Source organism: Neolamprologus brichardi, chromosome 19 (genome assembly GCF_056152115.1).
Source record: "Neolamprologus brichardi isolate AB-2024 chromosome 19, ASM5615211v1, whole genome shotgun sequence".
Classification (NCBI taxonomy): domain Eukaryota; kingdom Metazoa; phylum Chordata; class Actinopteri; order Cichliformes; family Cichlidae; genus Neolamprologus; species Neolamprologus brichardi.
The window spans coordinates 14,362,374-14,381,556 of NC_142122.1; the positions used below are offsets into that span (position 1 = coordinate 14,362,374).

Here is a 19,183-nt window from a genome sequence, read left to right on the forward strand (position 1 = left end):
GTGTGGAGCTCGGGAAGGAAGTGTTATCAAGCAAGTTTTAACACAAAGGCCACCAGGCAAAGAAGACTGAGAGGGGTGTTCAACTATGGCACACGTGTCTGCTGCAATACAATGAACGTTAGCAGATCCCTCTAAAACTACTGTTTGGCCTGCTGGAACTACAGCTGTAGCCTTGCCTGACAGGGTAACTAACCCAATGCTCCCATCTTTGTTCTGTGTATGTCTTAGTTCTAGAGTTTTCAACAGGGCTCTAAACCCGCAAGGACTAGGTAAGTAGTCAGAAGTCTTAAGGTCCAAAAATTTTTCATAAAGGACATCAAGCGTGTTTGTTCCCACCAACACTGGGGTCTGACTGTTTGGATGAGTGTCTGGAACAACAAGAGCTAAGGTTGGTATGTCAATCTCTGCATCTAAGAAGTCTTTTGGAAAAGTAATGCATGTCTCTATATAACCCAAATAGGGAACGGGCTGACCTGCAGCACCCTCCACTTCTAAAAGATCATAGAGTGAGTTAAGGTTTTGATCTGGAAAGTTCTGTTTGTAGAACGACTCAGCGACTGTGGTCACTTGTGACCCTGAGTCCAGGAGACAATTTACATTAACGCCAGAAATGCTAACTACTGCTGTGCATTTAGAGCCAACCAACCCTTTTGGCAGACTATACTTCTGTGGCTTAGTGACAGACTGCTTACAGTTAGCACGTTGCATGTACTTAGTGGGACATGATCGCCTGGCTGCAGTCTCCATTTGCCCCGCAATAGAGACTGTTTTCAGTTTAACTGTTCCTTAGTGGCTGGAGGGTTCTCAACCTCCCATTTCCTCTGTTTCTCTTTAAACAGTTTGCGCTTTTCAGCAACTAGGGCTGGGTTTGGTTCATTTTCGCAGTTTGGCTTGATGTGGCCATCTTCTCCACATTGGAAACAGTACCACGGTTTGGGCGGGGTACTTAGAGTTTTAACGGTTCGTTCTGAGTGCTCCTTGCTCACTTTGTCTGGCTTTCGGTTTTCTTTAGACTTGGTATGGGAGGCATATCTGGAATTCTGCGCTTTTGATTTCGCAGTCAGCTGCACCAGTTGGGCCTGGAGCTCTGCAACTTGCTTTGAGAGTTCTTTAATTGAGCTTAAGGTGGTTGTGTTTTCATTTTCGTCTAAGCAGCCTTTGACTGTTTGGAGGTGGTATGTCGCTTTTTGTTTTGTGATGTTCAAATGTTGCTTCATTCGCATGTTTTTGGTAGCATTTTGGTCTTCTTCTGTGCGTAATAAGAGAAGCAACTCAGGAAAAGATGGGGGGTTAATCCGTTTTTGTTTTAGTTGAAGTGCGTTTAAAAGGGAATCATCCCAGCAACCACGACAGAACTGCGTGACAAGGAGTCTGTCAACATCATTGCTTAAAGCACCACCCCGTTTTACAGTGTGAGTTAAAGCTACCTGAAGGCGTTGTAAGTATGACGACGGTTTCTCACCTGGATTTTGGAAGGTGTCAAGAAATTTGGCGTAAAGCTCTCCACCATCTTGAACTGTCCCATAGGCAGAATCCAACATTTGAAGGTAGTCTGCAGGTGAGCTGTCTGGGTTCAAGTGCTTAACTACGTCAGCTGCCGGGGGTAAGAGAGACTCAAGAATCTTTCGCGATTGTTGCAGCTGCGACATGGAAGTGTCACTCATGATTAGTTCAGCACTGGAACGCCAAGTATCATAATCTGGCTCATAGGTTGGCCGGGGGTCCTTGCCAGAAAAAGCTCTGAGTTTTTGTGAAAAATGTTGCACTGAATGATCATCTCTTCTCACAATGTGCTCAACTACTACACGCTGCACCTCAGGAGGGTTTAAATCTGGTGCAGGTATGGTGGGTGCACTATGAGCTGGGTTTCTTGCAGTGTGATTTGACTGGTTCGATTGTTGTGCACCACCAACACTGGGTTCAACAGCTGAAGGCTGAAACTCAGCCAAGGGAGATTCAGGTGAGTCAATTTGCTCTGATTGATCATGTTCAGGCTCTTTGATTGATTCAGCTATCTGTGACATCATGTCCTTCAGAACATCTGCAAACCCTCGGCCGCTCATTTTGGCTAGGTTTTTTAACTCAGTGAGATATGACTTGGTTGTATCATTCCCCACACATCGCGTGTATACGCTTGCAAGAGATTGTATTCTATAGTTAACCCCACTATCGGATATGTGGTTGTAAGGTAACGGCTCAAGAGCATCAACAGCAGTACCTGAATTGTACTCAACTACAACACTCGAGAAAAACTCAGATTTACTATCATCTACCTTTAAGACTCTTGAGATTGACCCATACTGTTTTAGGAATTCAGTCACCTCATCAATTTGCTCATCTCCAGCTATTTCGCTCACCATCACCGAATTTGGGACTTTAACAGATTCACGCTCAACAAGACGGTCCATTTTGGGTGCGTTATATACTTGTAATCAAATGAGCAAAGGCTCCTGGCTGGCTCGCCAAAACTTACTGTAACCACTGACTCACTTTAAGTAGTTTAGGACAGCCAAACTATAGACCAGTTGCTAGGTTCGGCAGGGCTACAATAGAAAGCGAGGCGAATACAGAATGAAATGGCTGGAGACAGGAATTTGAGCAGCAACGGTTATTATTTACACAAAAATGAAATAAACAAGACACAAATTCCACATTGACAGTAGTAATGATAATAATAATAATAACAATAATAAGAATAAGCCGGCAAAACAAAAATAACCCCAAAAATAGTTGTTTGAGCTCAATATTCAATTGTCTTTTTGTCTTTGGTCATTTGTCAAGTCAAAAGTTCTTAGTCTAGTTCTTTTTCTCTTTCGTTTGTGGTTTGTGTGTTACCACTTGGGAGTCTCCGTCGAGGAAGAAGAGTAAGTTCCTCTGCAAAGTTCAGTCTGGGCTCAGGCTCGCCATCTCCATCCGGAGAGAATCCATCGGGATCCAAAATCTTAGTTCCTTCCACACGAACAAGGAAAAAAAAACCTAGCCTGCACAACAATATTAACATTATTGCACACAGCCAGCTCCGTTTCTTCTCTTGTATCACAGCTATAGCTTTAGTTCTTTATCTTTTCACATTTCTTTCACATTACCACAGTAATACATTACATGCATGCTTTGAATATATCTCTCGTTGTACATGAAATTATTTTAACCACATGTAAAACAACAAATGAATTTCTCGTTCTCTTTTCAACCATGAAATTGTGATTAATAGGTATAACCAGCAAGATAATAGATTTTTCCAATCATCGTTCAAGTATGCTAAACAAATTCTACCACAAACAGCATTTCAACCGTTTTTAAACAGCAAATTACCACTCGCGAATCGGTATGAACAGAAGAAACAACTTTTAGCAACAGACTAACACATTATTAATTTTTCAAACCCATGGGCTCAACTCACCAAAATGTTAGAAAATTCCGCACGAGCTATCCGTGGCCTGTCTCATCTACGTCCACGTGCGAAAAGACCTAGCTCATGTGAAACGATGGTCTGGTGTTTTGGAAGACGGGGCTAAACCCACTTTCAACCAATGAAAAAAAAGCATTTACCCCTTGTGATTCGGCAACAGAAAAATAAAGTTTGCTGGAGGATCACACTTCCTATTTTCAAAATAAATGATGCTTTTCAAAATAAAAGAATGAAAATACATTTATACAAATAAAAAGAAACCAAGAAAGAATAACAACAAAAGCGGTTTTCTCTACTGGGTTACATTATATTATATTTTTGTTCTTATTTAATATGAGCATCCGCCAGTGTAAAAGTTATTCATATTGCATTGGAACAAAAATCGCTATAAAACAGAAATATATATCACATTTAAGTAACAAATATGTTATGCGTGTATATCACTTTTTGAAGAAGCAATGTTTCATTGATTCAATTAAACCATATATTCACATTACATAAATGCTAAAAAAAGAAAAAAGTTCTTATGCCTGGATAATAATTGTCGTTGTATAAAATCACCAATCACAGCAGCACACCTCAAAACTCAAAAGGTCACAATCCTGCTTATCTTAAGCCATTGTTAGATTTAACACTTGTGGGGTGTGCTCATGAGGAACGTGCGCTTCTTGTTTTCTTATATGTCTGCGGCATTAAGAATTCCTTTGCTCTTTTCTGGAAGTTTCTCCCAATGGCAACATAGAGAATGGGGTTAAGGACACTGTTGAAAAAAGCTAAGTACACAGTAATTTGTTTGTAGATGTCAAGTATGGTGTGACACCTCACAATACCAACACGTTCAAGCACATCTAGTATCCTGCTCAACTGGAATGGACCCCAACAAATTTGGAATGCCAGAAGAACTACCACGATGAGAGTGGTAGCTTTCTGCTCTGTCCCATGCCCCTTTGGCCTGTTTCTCAGTGCTTGAATAATCTTGAGAGCGCAGAGGGAAATAATGGAAACAGGGATTACGAAGCTGAAGATTATGGTTATTGTCTCATATACTAGATGTTGGTCTTTAGTGAAGAGAATGTCACATGCAGTAATATTTGATGTACTGGGGATTAACTTCCTGTAGATTAATACGGGGAGTGCAAAGATAACGCCAAGAATCCACACAACTACACATGCCAGCTTGGCATAAAATGGCCTACACATGCTGTGATGGGAAAGTGGGTGCACCAGACCCACATAACGATCTATGCTAACCAGAACAAGGAAGTAAATGCTGCAGAATGCATTCATTTTTATTATGGCAGGTATCACTTTGCACAGGCTCTCACTGAAAGCCCAATTAAAGCCCTGTCCTACATAGTCAGCCCAGAAGGGCAAACAGCACACCAGAACAAAGTCAGCTCCAGCCAAGTTGCTCAAGTAGATCTCAGCTACTGTGCAGGCTTTCTTGTGGAAGCAGAAAACCATCAGCACAAATGCATTAAAGATGATTCCAAGCACACTGATGGCCAGGATGTAGGATGAACCCAGAGTGAAGATCAAACTATTTGGCTCAAGATTAGTACAATTTGTATTGTTTTGGTTTCCAGACATCGTTACAGGGATGAGGTTGACAGGGATACTGCAGAAAAATAGAGAACAGAGTACAGATAAAACATTATTGTAGGCTAACTTTCACAATTATTTTTCTTTTCCTTTTTTCTTTCAAAAGAGGGAAAAAAATATCCACACTTAAAGTATTCCATGCAGGGAAGTTAATAATGACAAAGTGAGTGGTCCAAGCTGTCATCGTTATATTTAGGGGTAGATTTAATCTACACCGGTATAAAACCGTCTTTTGGCATTAAAAGATACTGTGGGCGTTTACTAAAAAGGAACAGTGTCGACTTTAAGACTAAAATCCGCAGGGGCAAGTGACAAGATGATGGTACAGTTGCAAAAATGTACCCATGTGAGTGAAAGGTTGTTGGGGTGATCTCTCATAACAGTGCCTTAATTTATATACAAAGATGTTGTCAGTTCATTTCAGTAATTACCTACCAAGAGCAGAGACTCAAAAACGAGCACGCCCAATGAGTTAAAGTAGAGGTGTCAATGAAGTCCTGAAAGAAATATTACAGTGTAAGTGCAGGTTTTAAACCTGTTTCTCTATGAAAACAGTCTAGCAGTTAAGGTAAATGAGAGCAAGAAGAAGAAATATGGTTTTGTCTAAGGATGAACTCTTCTTAGAAACTTATGAGACAGTGTGAGATTCTGAGGACTGAGACTCAGGTGCAGTGCAGATTTATCGAGCGGTGAGTTTATTCCAAACTACTCCATCATCTGAACATGAGCATATTATTGTAGTCCATATTATTCCACTGCCTATTCTACGAGCTGTGAGGCTGCAGAAACCTATTATAGCCTAAATTACCCATATTATTCAGACAGTAACCCGACGCGCTAACATAATGACATCACAGCTACAGTTATAAATATGATATGCTTGTCTCTCTTTAATGGCCAGAAAAAAAACAAAAAAAACAAAAAAACAACAACGTAAAAATCCCTGTGTGGTACTGCTGAGAAAAAAAACGCAGAGACGGTTTTTAATAAAATTCTAGTATCACTACTTAAGAGCAGGAAGTGCCCACCTCTAAAAACGCAAGGTTGGGATTCCGTGGAGAGTTTTGTCCCGGCGCTCACAGCTTAGAGGGATCCATCCGTCACAGTTACGCACGCTGATAATATTTCCTCATCTTATTCCAAATAAATGAACACTTCAGCTCCATAATCAACATTAAGAGGTGTTTTTTTTTTTTTTCAAAGTTACATTTAGCGTCCAGGAAATCTAACAAATCAGGTTTACATGCTTCTTTTAAATGCTCTCCTCCCAAAGTTTTTTTTTAACCCGTAAAGAAAACACTCCTACAAATACTTCACCAATAAGGCAAGCCACCAAAATACCTGCTGTGCCCACACCTTCCATCAAACTGGCACTGCACCTCCTCATTAAATCCCGACCGCAGCGCTTCAGCTTTCTCGTCTTTCCTCAGACCGGTTCGAACACCGAAATGTCTTAGTGTCTTAGATTAATGCCAGATTCTGATTCAATATGTAATACTGGCTTCAATAGATACCAAGCATTTAAAAACAAACCTCAGATGAGTGCTTTTATGCACATTATTGTCACGGTCTGGGAATGTGAGGGAAAGGAGGACCCAGGGGCGGAGCTCTGTGTGTACACAGTGTGGTAAATACTGATGCACAACTAATCCCCGCGCTCCCCAAGACTCCCGTGTGCATCTTCCAGTGGCGTCCGTGTTCGTGCTCCGCGCTGTCGTGACTCTGCACACCCTGTGCGTGCTGTGCTGTCCTTCCTCTCCACGCTCCTCCTGCAGGGAAAACAATGGAAGCAGCCGTTAGACCCCTGCGGGCAAACACGATCTGTACTTCCTGGACTAACACATCCTGCGCCGGAGGAAGCCCCATCGCTCTGTTAAGTAGCTCCCCCGACGAGCTTGATCAGAAGCAGGTGTGTGAGAACCTATGCGTGACCAGCAGCTGGCAGGGCCACACCCATCGCGCTGTGCAAGTTTCTTAACATGCACAGCGTGTATGTTAATTGAAGGGTGTTTTTAAAGTTTTGTGCGTTTTATCATTAACAAGTAATGGCAAAAAACTGAAAACCCTGTTACTGTTGACTTGTTAATCCCCTTTGCAAATATTACTATAGAGGAGAAAGGGAGAAACATGAAGGATTAAAAAACAACCAAAATTAAGTTTGGCTTGCAGGCAAAAGAATCTGTTCTCCAGGTGGAAAAAAGGCCAAACGAGTTCCTACTAAATAGCTGTCTCTGTTATTCTTACTTAAAAGAGAAAGCAAACTGAATTTAAAGGAATATATAATGACTCACTCTTTAGCCAGCTCTTCTGCTTTTCAGTCAATGCAGCCTTTGTTTTTTCCACTTCAAGTAGCACTTTGTCTCTTTGCGTGGTTCATTTTTATGGTGTTAGTTCAGATATTGTTTTATGGACCTTTATAGAACTCGGGCCTTCTATGAACATAACATCTGAAAAAGCGTTTGAACTGCTCCATTAAGCTCAGAATGCAAATACTATTGTTATCAGTTGGTGGAATAATTGAGAGAATCTCTCACTAAACATTGGGTTGGCATTATTTTCCATTTCAATTATTGCATAATTTTGTGTTTTCGTGTGAGCTATAGGCCACACCTATGTGGAAGTGGAGATTCCCCTCTAGTCCAGCAGTCAGCTATTTGGAGATTACTGCACGGAGTGGTTGATTGGTGATGATTTGAGCCCATCTATATAAAGGGGGAGAGAAAACAAGAATGAATGGGTTTTTGTAGGACACAGTTGCAGCAGGGGAAGCTGGCCGGAAAGGGAGACTCCAGTGACAGACGAGGACAAGGAAAATAGTATTAGATTAATAGAGATTAATAGATTAATAGAGTATTAGAGCTCAACCCGAAATCGCTTCCTTTATTCTGTATCATAGCGATATGAAAACATTTACACTAAACAAACAGAAAATACTCCACTTTGACACATGCAATTTTCTCTCAAATGAAACCATTATTTTATGTTCATGTTTAATCCCCAACAAAGTAACATTTACATGGACAGAACTTTTAAGAAAATTAATATTTATATCATGTTATTTCCATAGTCCCCGTGTGGTTCAGTGTATTCTGTTAAGTTTACTGGGATGTGCCAATATGTCCATGAGATAAATCCGATACTGACAGCCCGCTAACCACAAAACTAGTGTAGAGATCTGCCTGCAAATACAGATCTCTACACTCTCTACAACTGTCAACAGGCAGTTACAATGTAACAGCTGCCCGTTGACAGTTCAAAGCCTGCCACTGAGTGGACAGGTACGCCTGGAGTTTGTTAATCCTTTGTAGTTTAATCACAGCTTACCAAATAAAGGCTTATCAAAGGTGCTGAGAACCATAGCCATCCATCTATTCTTTTAACCATTCATCTAGTTCTGGGACGTATGAGGACTGGAGTCTATCCCAGCTGTCATACGGGGAATCCACACTGGACTGGGCCAACACAGATTTACATTAACACCCACATTCACCACAACTGCCAAACTGAAATCACCAACTAATCCAAAGTATAAAATATCTAATAACTCACATAATGTAACTTAAAATGGGATGTACGTTTAATTTAAAACATTATTTTTGATTTAGAACTTAAAGTTCCCTGATGTGTAGATATTTATTTACGACAGCGGACTACAGAAGATGCCAATAAATAAGGATTATTGAGTTTTTGCATTTACACTGATCTAGCAAGGTGATATATCGCAAGTTCACTGTATAAATGTTTCACAATCATGAATACACAGAAGCTGCCACTAAAAGCGATGTTTGAGTACGAGGCATACAATTCGCTGTTTTTCATATACTGTTACATACATGCAGAGATTAATACAGTGTGCAGGTAGTTCTTCTGTATTGGTAGGTTAAATGTCTCTTTGGAGTCACTGGAGTGGGAAAGGAATTCTTTACAATGTAATACACAACAGTAAGTAATACTGCGCAGCACAACAGGTTTGGTGGTTTACAGTTCATCACTAAAGTATTCCAATCGGTAGCAGTAAAACCGCATAATGTTGCAGCACAGAGACATATGAATACACAACCACTCACATGTACAGTGTGGAACATCTAACCATTAAAATCTTGTGTTAATGCTTTTAACGTTGTTAACCTTCTTTCATCTCCTTTGTGTAGTCGTTCCATTATATTAGCTTGTGTCCATTACTTATGTAATAGAGAATAAATGTGGTAATGCGATTCAATTATGTAGCAGTGTTATTATTGCATTAGATCTGAAAGCATATCTAATAAAATATAACTGAATAAAAAAAGATAAAGCAGTAGAATGGCAGATTCAGATTCGTGTCTCAGATCCTGTTATACCGAAGCTATACCGGATCCTTGGCTTTGAAAGCAACCCCACCCTTGTTGCTTGAACTTTTGATGTAAAACAAGAGATGTGGATTATATTTGTGTGTGTGTGTGCGTGTGTGTGTGTGTGTTCAGGGCACTGTTGATTAAAAAAAATCTACAATTTAAAAAAAAATTCTTCACAGTACATATATCTTCCATTAGTCACTTCTACATCACATTCTCCAGAAACGTGGAACACTGCCCAAAAGAATAAAGATTTTTTCAATTTCCTTCTAACTTTGCCTGATTAACAGTTCTAGTTAATCCTTATCCATCTTGGCTTTTAGTGAAGCCTCTTAGTTCATTCTTGCTGTTGCAGCTTCTTCTCTCTGAGCCAACTTTATTCTGAGCATGACTTAAATAGTAGGTGTTTGGGACTGCTGTGCTCACAGCCAGAGCTGTATACCTGAGATGATAATATCAAGGATATCACTCTCACTGACATTATGCAGAGCCAAGACTCTAAATGCTCAAGAGACTGTGCGTTACTTTCAAATATGCTTCTTTAATATGGATATCCACCAAATTCCTGGTATTGTATGTGCATAGAATTAGGAAATAAAATAGCAGCACCACTCAAGGCACTCAAACCTTACTACTACTTTCTGAAGAAACGGTGTAATAAACAATGTTAAATAAACCCTATATATTCAGATTGCCTAAATATTTTTTTTTCTCATGCTTGGGTGAATAATCACCCAGTTAATTTAAAATAACCAAAGCACACATCAAAACTCAAAAGATCAGAGAGCAGCTTGAGACTTTGTCAGCCTCAGAGTTGTTATGCGAGTTGACATGAGGCTGAATGTTTCTGTAGTCTTATTGTTCCACTGCTTGGAGAGTTCCTTAGCTCTTCTTCTGAAGTTTTTTCCAGCAATGACGTAGAGAATGGGGTTAAGGACACTGTTGAAGAAGGCAAAGTACACAGAGATCTGTTGGACGATGATCAGTGCAATGTGACATTTCAGAATGCCAGTGTTTCGGAGCACATCTAGTATCTTTGTCATATGGAATGGCACCCAGCAGATCAGGAATGCCAAGAGAACTGCCAGGATGAGAGTGGTAGCCTTCTGCTCCATTTTCTTAGAGTTTAAACCCTCCATTAGCCTGTTATTCAGTGACTGACAAATTCTGACAGTGCAGACGGAAATAACGATAATAGGGATGATGAAGCTGAAAATTATGGTTATCACCTCATATGCCAGATATTGATTTTGTGAAGGTAAGTCAAGTGAACATTGAGTAAGATTTGACTGAGGGTTGAATTCTAACTTCCTGTAGATGAATATGGGGAGAGCAGAGACCAAGCCAAGACCCCACACAAACAGACATCCCAGTTTGGCATAAAACGGCCGGCGTATCCTCTCATGGGAAAGCGGGTGCACCAGTGCCACATAACGATCTATGCTAACCAGAACAAGGAAGTAAATACTGCAGAACGCATTCATGTAGATAACAGCTGATGTCACTTTGCACAGGCTTTCACCGAAAGGCCAGTCAGCTCTCTTTCTTGTATATTCAGCCCAGAAGGGCAAACAGCACATCAGAGCAAGGTCAGCTCCAGCTAGGTTGCTCAGGTAGATCTCAGCCACAGTGCAGGCCTTCTTGTGGAGGCAGAAAACCATCAGCACAAACACATTAAAGATGATTCCAAGCACGCTGATGACCAGGATGTAGGGTGGAACCAGAGTGAAGATCAAGCTGTTGTTGTCAACAATACAATGGTTTTCACTTGTGTTGCTTTGGTTTCCAGACATCTTGACAGAGTAAGAGTTGGAATGGATGCTGCAGAAAAACAGAGGACAGCAAATAAAATATAAAATATTATTCTAAAAACAGTTTGATGTGAGAACATTATGTTATTTTGATGGCACACAGTACAGAGATACACAAAATTACGAGTAACACAGATATATAATGCAAAATACTGCTGCTACATTTTCATTTATTTTGCAAAGAATTTCACTCAAAAACACAAAAACTGTGGCTGAGAGAGACCATTATTTCACACTTACAGTCACATTTAAAATCTCAGCCTATTTAAAGTCACCAATTAACCCAAAATGTATATGCAAATTTAAGAGATTAATAATTGTTTTGAATAACAAGCATTCTTTTGTGTTAGTTGAATTTTGATGAGGTGCTTTTGCTTAATCTATCATCGAACCATGGGTGCCACAACCATTGCAACAAGATATTTTTGAATTTTTCCTTCTTCCCCCGAGAAACATCTGTAATAATGTAATTTTTCTATTAAGAAAAATAACCAGCTATTATATTATATAATTATAGCTATTATTCCAACTGATAATACCAGTCTACCTCTATTAAGTACTTATTTGTGTGTCTTTTTCTTTGCATATAAACATGTAATGACAAAAAAGAGAATACATTTCTATTTTACATGCAGAGCCCTTTCCATTATCAGTCACTTAAAGTTCCAACAGTACAATACAAGCGCATCTACGTTTCTAATAACTGATTACTGTTTATCAGGACTGACCCAACAAACATATCTCTGCAGAACTTTTACTTGTACTTACTCACTGATATTTATAGCAACCTCATTTTCTGCATATCCTCGCTATCAGTTGCAGCCACATTTTTCCTAAATTAATTCTAAACGCATAAAGATTAAAACAAAAACATGACAAAATACAAACCCTCCTTTTTACCTGTGTTTGGAGTTTGTTTCAGCGTAAATCTTCTTTACATTTGGCTTAAGATAATGACTATAACACTAAACATGCAGAGACAATTCCAGTTAATGATCTCCAGTCTATATCGTGACATGTTTACACTGTCAGACATCATGTTTCTAAATCTGTGCTGTTGATAATATTTTAACCACAGAGAAATACACAGACAAGTATAAACCAAGCCAAATAAGGCTCATGCATACCTTGTAGGGGAAAAAGTCTGTTCTCTAGATGGAAAAAAGAACACATCAATCGAGCCAGCTACACCCTCCCAGTAACTCCAGTTGCAGTTGTTTTCTGACCCTGCCCCACTTGCTTACTTGAAGGAGAAAATAAACTGACATTAAAGTGATGTCAGATGTTTTGATGATATGAGATGACTCGATGTTTTACCACCCCCTCCTCCATTCACTCAGCCAATCCTCTACTTTTCCTCGTTCAGTAGCATTATGTGTATCATTGCACTAAATTTACTTAACTGTGTGTGTGTGTACTTTTTAAATTCAGTTTGTAAGTCTGTAGAGATCATAGCATTAGGTCAGGTGCTCCTGACAACTTACTAAATGTTGTCTCGTGCATTTACAAGCATCATGTGGGACCAGAATAATGGTAATGTTTGTTAACTCTCTCTCTCTCTCTGTCTCTCTCAAATGCATGCTCTCTCTCTCTTTCTATAAGTGGATGAGTATAATAAGAGCGCGGAGACTCGGAACAGGTCCTGACAACGACCAGAAGAACATAGCTTGATAGATACGATAGTCACTGCTGACAGTAAAAGAAGACGCAGGAGCACATGATGAGTGAGAAGCACCAGGTATTGTTTTGTTTTTTTCTATTTTTTTAAAGGATGGATCTTAAGGATCTTTTAATTGTATTTCACAGTTGTTTTAAGGTTGTTTCACAGCGGCGTCTCGCAAAGCAACATTTTCTTAGCACTATAGACTCAGTGCATGCTGCACAAGCCCGAAACCAAACAGCAGAAAAGTGGAGATAGAGTCAATATTTGAGCATTTAGCAGCCAAACTTCTAACTTCTAAAATATCCTAAAACTCAATTACAGGATACCCTAGCCTAATTTGGATTGTGAAGATACCAGCATAGGCGTTGCCAAATTAATTCTGACTAATATAAAATGTGAAGATCTGACAAATGTCCCAAAAATTTGTGACACTTTGTATTGCAGCTCAACTGTTTCTATGACCATATGCTTAAAGAATGCTTTAGCCAGACAACCAGGAAAACTAGGATTTATTCACAGATGTCACATTGACATCACAAGAGAAAAACACACAAGTACAGAGACAAAACAAAAAACTGATTGAAGTCCATTTAGATGCTTCTGGGTTCTGGTTTTGTGCATGCTGATTTACTAACATGTTTTTCACAGTAAAATTGGAGTCAGGAGGAGGCCGTTATGTTGTCCGCTGGAACACGTGGCCCCTGTGGTAGTAGGTAAAAAAAACTAGCACACGTCTTCTGTTTGTCCACAGACATGATTTCTCTACTGAAATACCTGAGAAGAACAATGTTCTGCTTTGCTTTTCCTGCTCTGACATGTCTACATGCCTACTGAATGGCTGAAAACTTGCAATGCTAAATAACTGTCACTGGATTGTGCAACTGTCTTCAAAGAAGAACAGAAATAGCTAAGAAAAAGTAGTGTACTGGTTTTATTATACTTATTCTCAGTCATATACAGTATGTAAAAAGCAACAAAAATAGGAACAGGTATGTACATATTCTGATAATTATTGTGATAACCTAATAGGCATTACATAATGGGATAAACCATTATATCTACATGAATACAGTTGCCTAAATAACCAAATAACACCAATAAATAGTTTGACTGAGTAAACGTAATTAACTGATTTTAAATACTTATGTCTGCCCCAGGGCAGCTGTGGCTACAACTGTAGCTTGCCTCCACCAGTGTGTGAATGGGTGGATGACTGGGTGTGTAAAGCGCTTTGGGGTCCCTAGGTGGGACTAGTAAAAGCGTTATACAAATACAGGCCATTCACCATTTACAGGCCATATTGTAACATCAGCTCTGAGAGTGAAAATTACTGAACACCCAAAATACATAATGCAACATCTGTGACAGTCCTGTCTTTAGCTGGACAGAGAGATGGACTAGGCCACTTTCATTTAAACTGTCACACTGCACATCAGATTACATAACAAATACAATACCATATATTGTTTACTAGATAGTACCATTTAAAAAATCAAAAATAAAGCCACTTGAGTATTTCATTAGAACATTTAACTGCACTGGAAAAATAGCCATGGGGCAGTTGTGCACTGTGGTGGGTGCTAATTATTTTCATTTTGGGAAGGTCTAATGTTAGGTGAAGGCAAGAAAGCTACAGCAACATTTAGCCCCACCCACAGTATTTCCTCTTAGCTTAAAAGTTTAATGAGTTGACAGAATTAACATCCAGAAGCAAGTAGCATCATGTCTGTGAAATGAAAATTGTGAGGTAGGCTGTTTGGGAGTCTGCTAAAGTCAATTACTTATAATGTGTTGACAACATATGGAAACACATAAACTATCTGAGCATTGTCCACAGTTTCTTTAACAACATGAGTGAGGAAAAAAAGGTTTTTCTCCTAACAGTAAACTTTTTTCCAAGAATCTTCCAGGAAGGCGTAGCAGGCAAAGGAAATTGGATGAATAAAGCAGTACATTGGTCTAAATAAAAAGGGTCTGACATTGCTTGGATTGTTATTTCATTTAGATAAAATGACCATATGTTGATAACCCGAAAGACAAAAGCCATAAGATATAAATATTTGGTTTACAATTAATAAATGAATACTGACTAATATGTCATAATATTTAAATTTAAAGATGTAAAAGACAAACAAAGTTAAACTGAGAAGTCTGTTGCTATAAATCCATATAACATGTCAAAGAAACAGATGCTGTTTGTCCACAATGCAAGACAAAAATGTCATTATGCAGACTGTAAATGCATTTCAGTCTTCAGTGTCTGTCCATTACTTATATTATTTCCTCAAGCACAGCATTAAACATCATCTGATAGTGCCGATTAGCCACATAACAGCATTATTATTGTGTCTAATGACATAATAGTTTTAGAAACATCCTTTTTATTGTGTCATTTTATACATAAGCAGCAAAAGAAAAGTAGATGCCATCAGTATGAGACACATTTTATTCTTTGGCATTAACAATGACCACAGGTTTAATTTGCTCTGTTCTGTTGATGTAAGTGGACACGGCAGAGCGTTGATATGTGGTCATGTCTGATCCTCTGCGTTGATATCTAGTCTTTCTGTAGATGGCGCTAACCTTCTTTCTAAAGTACTGCCCTGAGAAGACATACAAGAAAGGGTTTAATACACTGTTGAGAAAGGCTAGATATGCTGAGAGCTGCCTTCCTATATCCAGAGAGTCAGACCACAGCTTCTCATCCAGCACACTGACATCACAGAGAATGTCAAGAAAGGTAATTACCTGGAAGGGACCCCAGCATAGTAAAAATACCAGTGTAACAGCATACACTAGCACAGAGGCCTTTTTATCACTGGTGTGATGAAAACCAACACTTTCCCTCCTCTCAGATAAAACCTTGATTATATTTCCACTGCTGAAAACAATGACCAAAACAGGAAGAACAAAGCCCACCACATTTATCACAATCTGATGGGCCAGCTTCCAATAGCTGTCATGGGTGTAATCCAGAACGCAGGATGTGGTCTCATAGTCCTCAAAGAACTTCACCTTTCTGTGAGCTATTGTCGGTGCGCTCAGTAAGACCCCTAATATCCACAGGATGAAGCAGATCACCTTGGCGTAGAGCGTCCGTCTCAGCCAGCTGGCCTTCATGGGCTTCACAAATGCTATATAGCGGTCAATGCTAATCATGACCAGAGTGAAGATGCTGGTGTAGAAATTGATGATGATTAGGGCGTTGACGATTTTGCACAAGGCCTCTCCATATGGCCAGTTGAACTCATTGAGGACATTCATTGCCCAGAAAGGAAGGCTACACAGTAGAATAAAGTCAGCCAGCGCCATGTTGCTCAGATAGATCTCTGCTACAGTCAGTCGATCTTTGTGGGCAAAAAACACCACCAGCACAAAGCTGTTAAAGAGTAGACCTGCCAGGGATATGGTGAAGATGTACGGGGGGACGATGGTGTGGATAAGCTCCCATTCTGCAGTGACTGGAGACAAGCTGCTATTTTCAGTCAACACTGTCGGCACAGTTGTGAGTTCCATTGGCTTCAATGAGTAGGAAAAAATAAATATTCATAAACCTTCAGTACAATGTTATCATTATAGATTAAAGCTAACCATTTAAAATCCATCATGAAAGAAATGTGCTATGTAGGAATTCAAATTTGAAGCTAAACAAGGAACTGAACATAAAACAGGTTATATAAACAATCAACAGGGGGCTAATTTTATGACTTTCTTTTATCCAGTTAAGAAAGTTCAGCTCTGGGGAGGAAGCAAACAGCCCCAGAAAAGCAAGATGATTATTTTTCTGTGTTAAAAAACACTCAAGAGCCTGGAAAAAATCACAGGTAGATCTTCTGTGTTGTGTATTGCATCTTTTCTTCTAATTTAATCAGTGGATGGCTACTTTGAAAAGACTGATTGCCACATTTTATTTTGTTTTTCTTTTAAGCATCAAATACTGAAAAGGAATAGAAAAGTTCTTACCGTATGTTTCACCAAAATGTTCCTCCGATGGTCAAAGTAATAACAGATAACACGTCTGAGACAGGGCTTAACTGTGCTCACGGGCTCCTGGTAAAATACACAACGAGGCTGCTATGGGCGTTTTGTATATAGTTGCATTCTTCCACACCACTAGTCCAGGAGTTGAATATATCAAGTTGTTTATCAAAGAGTCAAAATTTGGACGGTGCTCATTTATGAGCAGCAGCTGAAACTGCAGTGGAGTACGGTGGAGTAATGGAGCATGTCTTGGAGAGGAAATGCAGACTTTGGACATTCCAGTTCATAGTGTGTGAAAATACTACTATTATTATCACAGATAGTTAGAAACTAATGAAATATACCAAAGAAAGCATGATTTTATTTAAACTTTAACAATTATTTATGTCATGATACTGTTGGATTTGGACCAAAATGCTGAACACAAAAGACAGGAATAAATAAGAAAAAAAAATTGCTTTAATCCTGCACTCACACTATAATACAAAACAAAGGAGGCCCAAACCTAGAGAAACACAGTGCAGGACCAGTCTTAATGTTATTTACCAATAATTTTCATCACAGTTTTTACCAAAGAACATTTTTTTCTGATGAAAACAAGACTAAATAAAAATAATGCACGGGGATTAAAACTGTCATAAATATGTTCTGGAGAGACGAGATCCAATCAGAACTAATTAAGTAGTGGAGAAAGGGGGGGCCAGTTGGTGAGTGATCCAATCAGAAGTAATCTCCTTGGGCAATAAGGTTAGATGCACACGCTTGATCTGCCACCTGGAACTATGGTAGGTGGGGTTTAGTTAGCTCCCATGCTTTCTATTTCTCATGAAAACACTACAAATTATCAACACTGGGGAGGAAGACAACAGTAGACATATAGACACATTTTGCATTTGACATCAAGGAAAATGAGACACTTTTAAAATCACGAAGAGCAGCTCTCACCAGTAACAGCACAACCAACTTTTACACTTAATAGTTTAGTCAACCAAACCAACTTTAGTTATGCTATAAACAGGAAACAGGAATGCAGATTTGACACAGAGAACACAGGAGGGCAGCAAAAACAAACTCAGGGAATTAGCTTTGGTTGCAAATGACAAAAAGGAGACGGACTGAGAATAAAATCATGAAGAGAAATAAGCTAGCATATAAAGCTCAAAATGGCCAGAACTAAGAACAAACTAAGCAGAAAGATACAAAGGTGAAAATCTAAACTATAACTAAAAAAAAGAAAAAAGAGAAACAGGCTGAAGGTAATAAACAATAACAGAACAACCCAAAAAAGCACAAAAAACTCGGTAAATACACAACGTTTACCTAACATCTTTCGTCATGGTCTATGGAAAAATGTACTTATGGAAAAGGGTTGAGCCACTCCTTGTAACTTTCCATCTTCTAGGAAAATTGGAAGTGCACTGAATCACTGAAACATGTGCAAGCATTAATCAAATAACAGTATTTAAATAAAACGCTTTGTTGTACAATTGTAATGAACTTGAATGTCTTGTATTTGGTATGACCACTTATAATCTATAACACAGCCTGAAATCTTTCAGACGAGCTTACTTTTTAATTTCTTTAACTAGTCTGCAGGAATAGTTCTCTAGTCTTGTTGAAAGACACTCAACGCTCTTCTTGGGATGTTAATTTTTCTGTTGTTTGTCAGCATGATCCCACACTGCTTCAGTTCAGTTCTTGTGTAATCAGCTGTACATCACTGGGTACCCTAGTCTACTCTATTCCCTGCACTATGTGGTTCCTGTCATATTTCAAAGCAAAATGACGGGTGTACATCAGTTAGTGAGGGTTATCTGTCTATATGGCTTCCCAAGGCTGCTATTGGATAAAGAAAACTATTCAACAAGAAATAGGAAAGACAGGAAAGAGAGGGGGCAAGACATGCAGCCAAGGGCCGGCTATATGGCATATGGTCGTCTGCTCACCCACTAAGCTAAACAGGTGCCAATCCACATATTTATTGATAAATATTGAGGTGTCATATCTCTTCATTAATGATACAGGGGAGGTCAGAGATTTTTTTTTTAATTCCAAGAAAGTCTTGCTCCTTGGAAGCAAAATATACGGAAATGACGGAGTAGCTCAAAGCTTACGAACAGTCCTGTAAAGATATGACTGATTCAGGAAATTACAGCATTACTCCCTGTTTATACTGTCTGCGACCTCTCTGTTTGCTATGATGTTGAGATATCATTAATAAAACCTTTAGTTTTTTTCATCTTTTTTCATTTGTGATTGCATTAACTGTGTAAACAGTGAAATCTTTAGACCGGTAATGATTTCCAAATGCTATAAAACCAGATTTATCAGTTTTATCCTCAGCTTGTACATCATCCAGTTCTGATATGTTCTAAATTTAAAG

General features: G+C 39.1%; 1 protein-coding gene and 2 pseudogenes across 4 annotated transcripts; all 3 read right to left on the reverse strand.

Annotated features, from left to right (window-relative positions):
* Nucleotides 1–2,515: 2,515 nt before the first annotated feature.
* On the reverse strand, nt 2,516–6,543 carry LOC102796978 (B2 bradykinin receptor pseudogene; annotated as a pseudogene). 2 transcript variants are annotated; one of them, XR_015716959.1, is made up of 4 exons: nt 6,353–6,543; nt 5,447–5,508; nt 3,401–5,027; nt 2,516–2,981 (listed from the first exon to the last, which is right to left on the reverse strand). The product of XR_015716959.1 is annotated as a B2 bradykinin receptor pseudogene, transcript variant X2 (transcript). The 2 variants fall into 2 exon arrangements; XR_015716958.1 differs by lacking the exon at nt 6,353–6,543 and adding an exon at nt 6,040–6,291.
* A 3,558-nt stretch (nt 6,544–10,101) lies between these two features.
* Nucleotides 10,102–12,365, reverse strand: LOC102798552 (B2 bradykinin receptor pseudogene; annotated as a pseudogene). Its single transcript, XR_015716963.1, has 2 exons — nt 12,284–12,365; nt 10,102–11,166 (listed from the first exon to the last, which is right to left on the reverse strand). The product of XR_015716963.1 is annotated as a B2 bradykinin receptor pseudogene (transcript).
* Nucleotides 12,366–15,213: 2,848 nt separating this feature from the next.
* bdkrb1 (bradykinin receptor B1) lies at nt 15,214–16,353 on the reverse strand. Its single transcript, XM_006798556.2, has one exon. It carries the CDS (start codon nt 16,333–16,335, stop codon nt 15,265–15,267), a length of 1,071 nt encoding a protein of 356 aa, XP_006798619.1. The 5' UTR covers nt 16,336–16,353; the 3' UTR covers nt 15,214–15,264.
* Between the last annotated feature and the right edge of the window lie 2,830 nt (nt 16,354–19,183).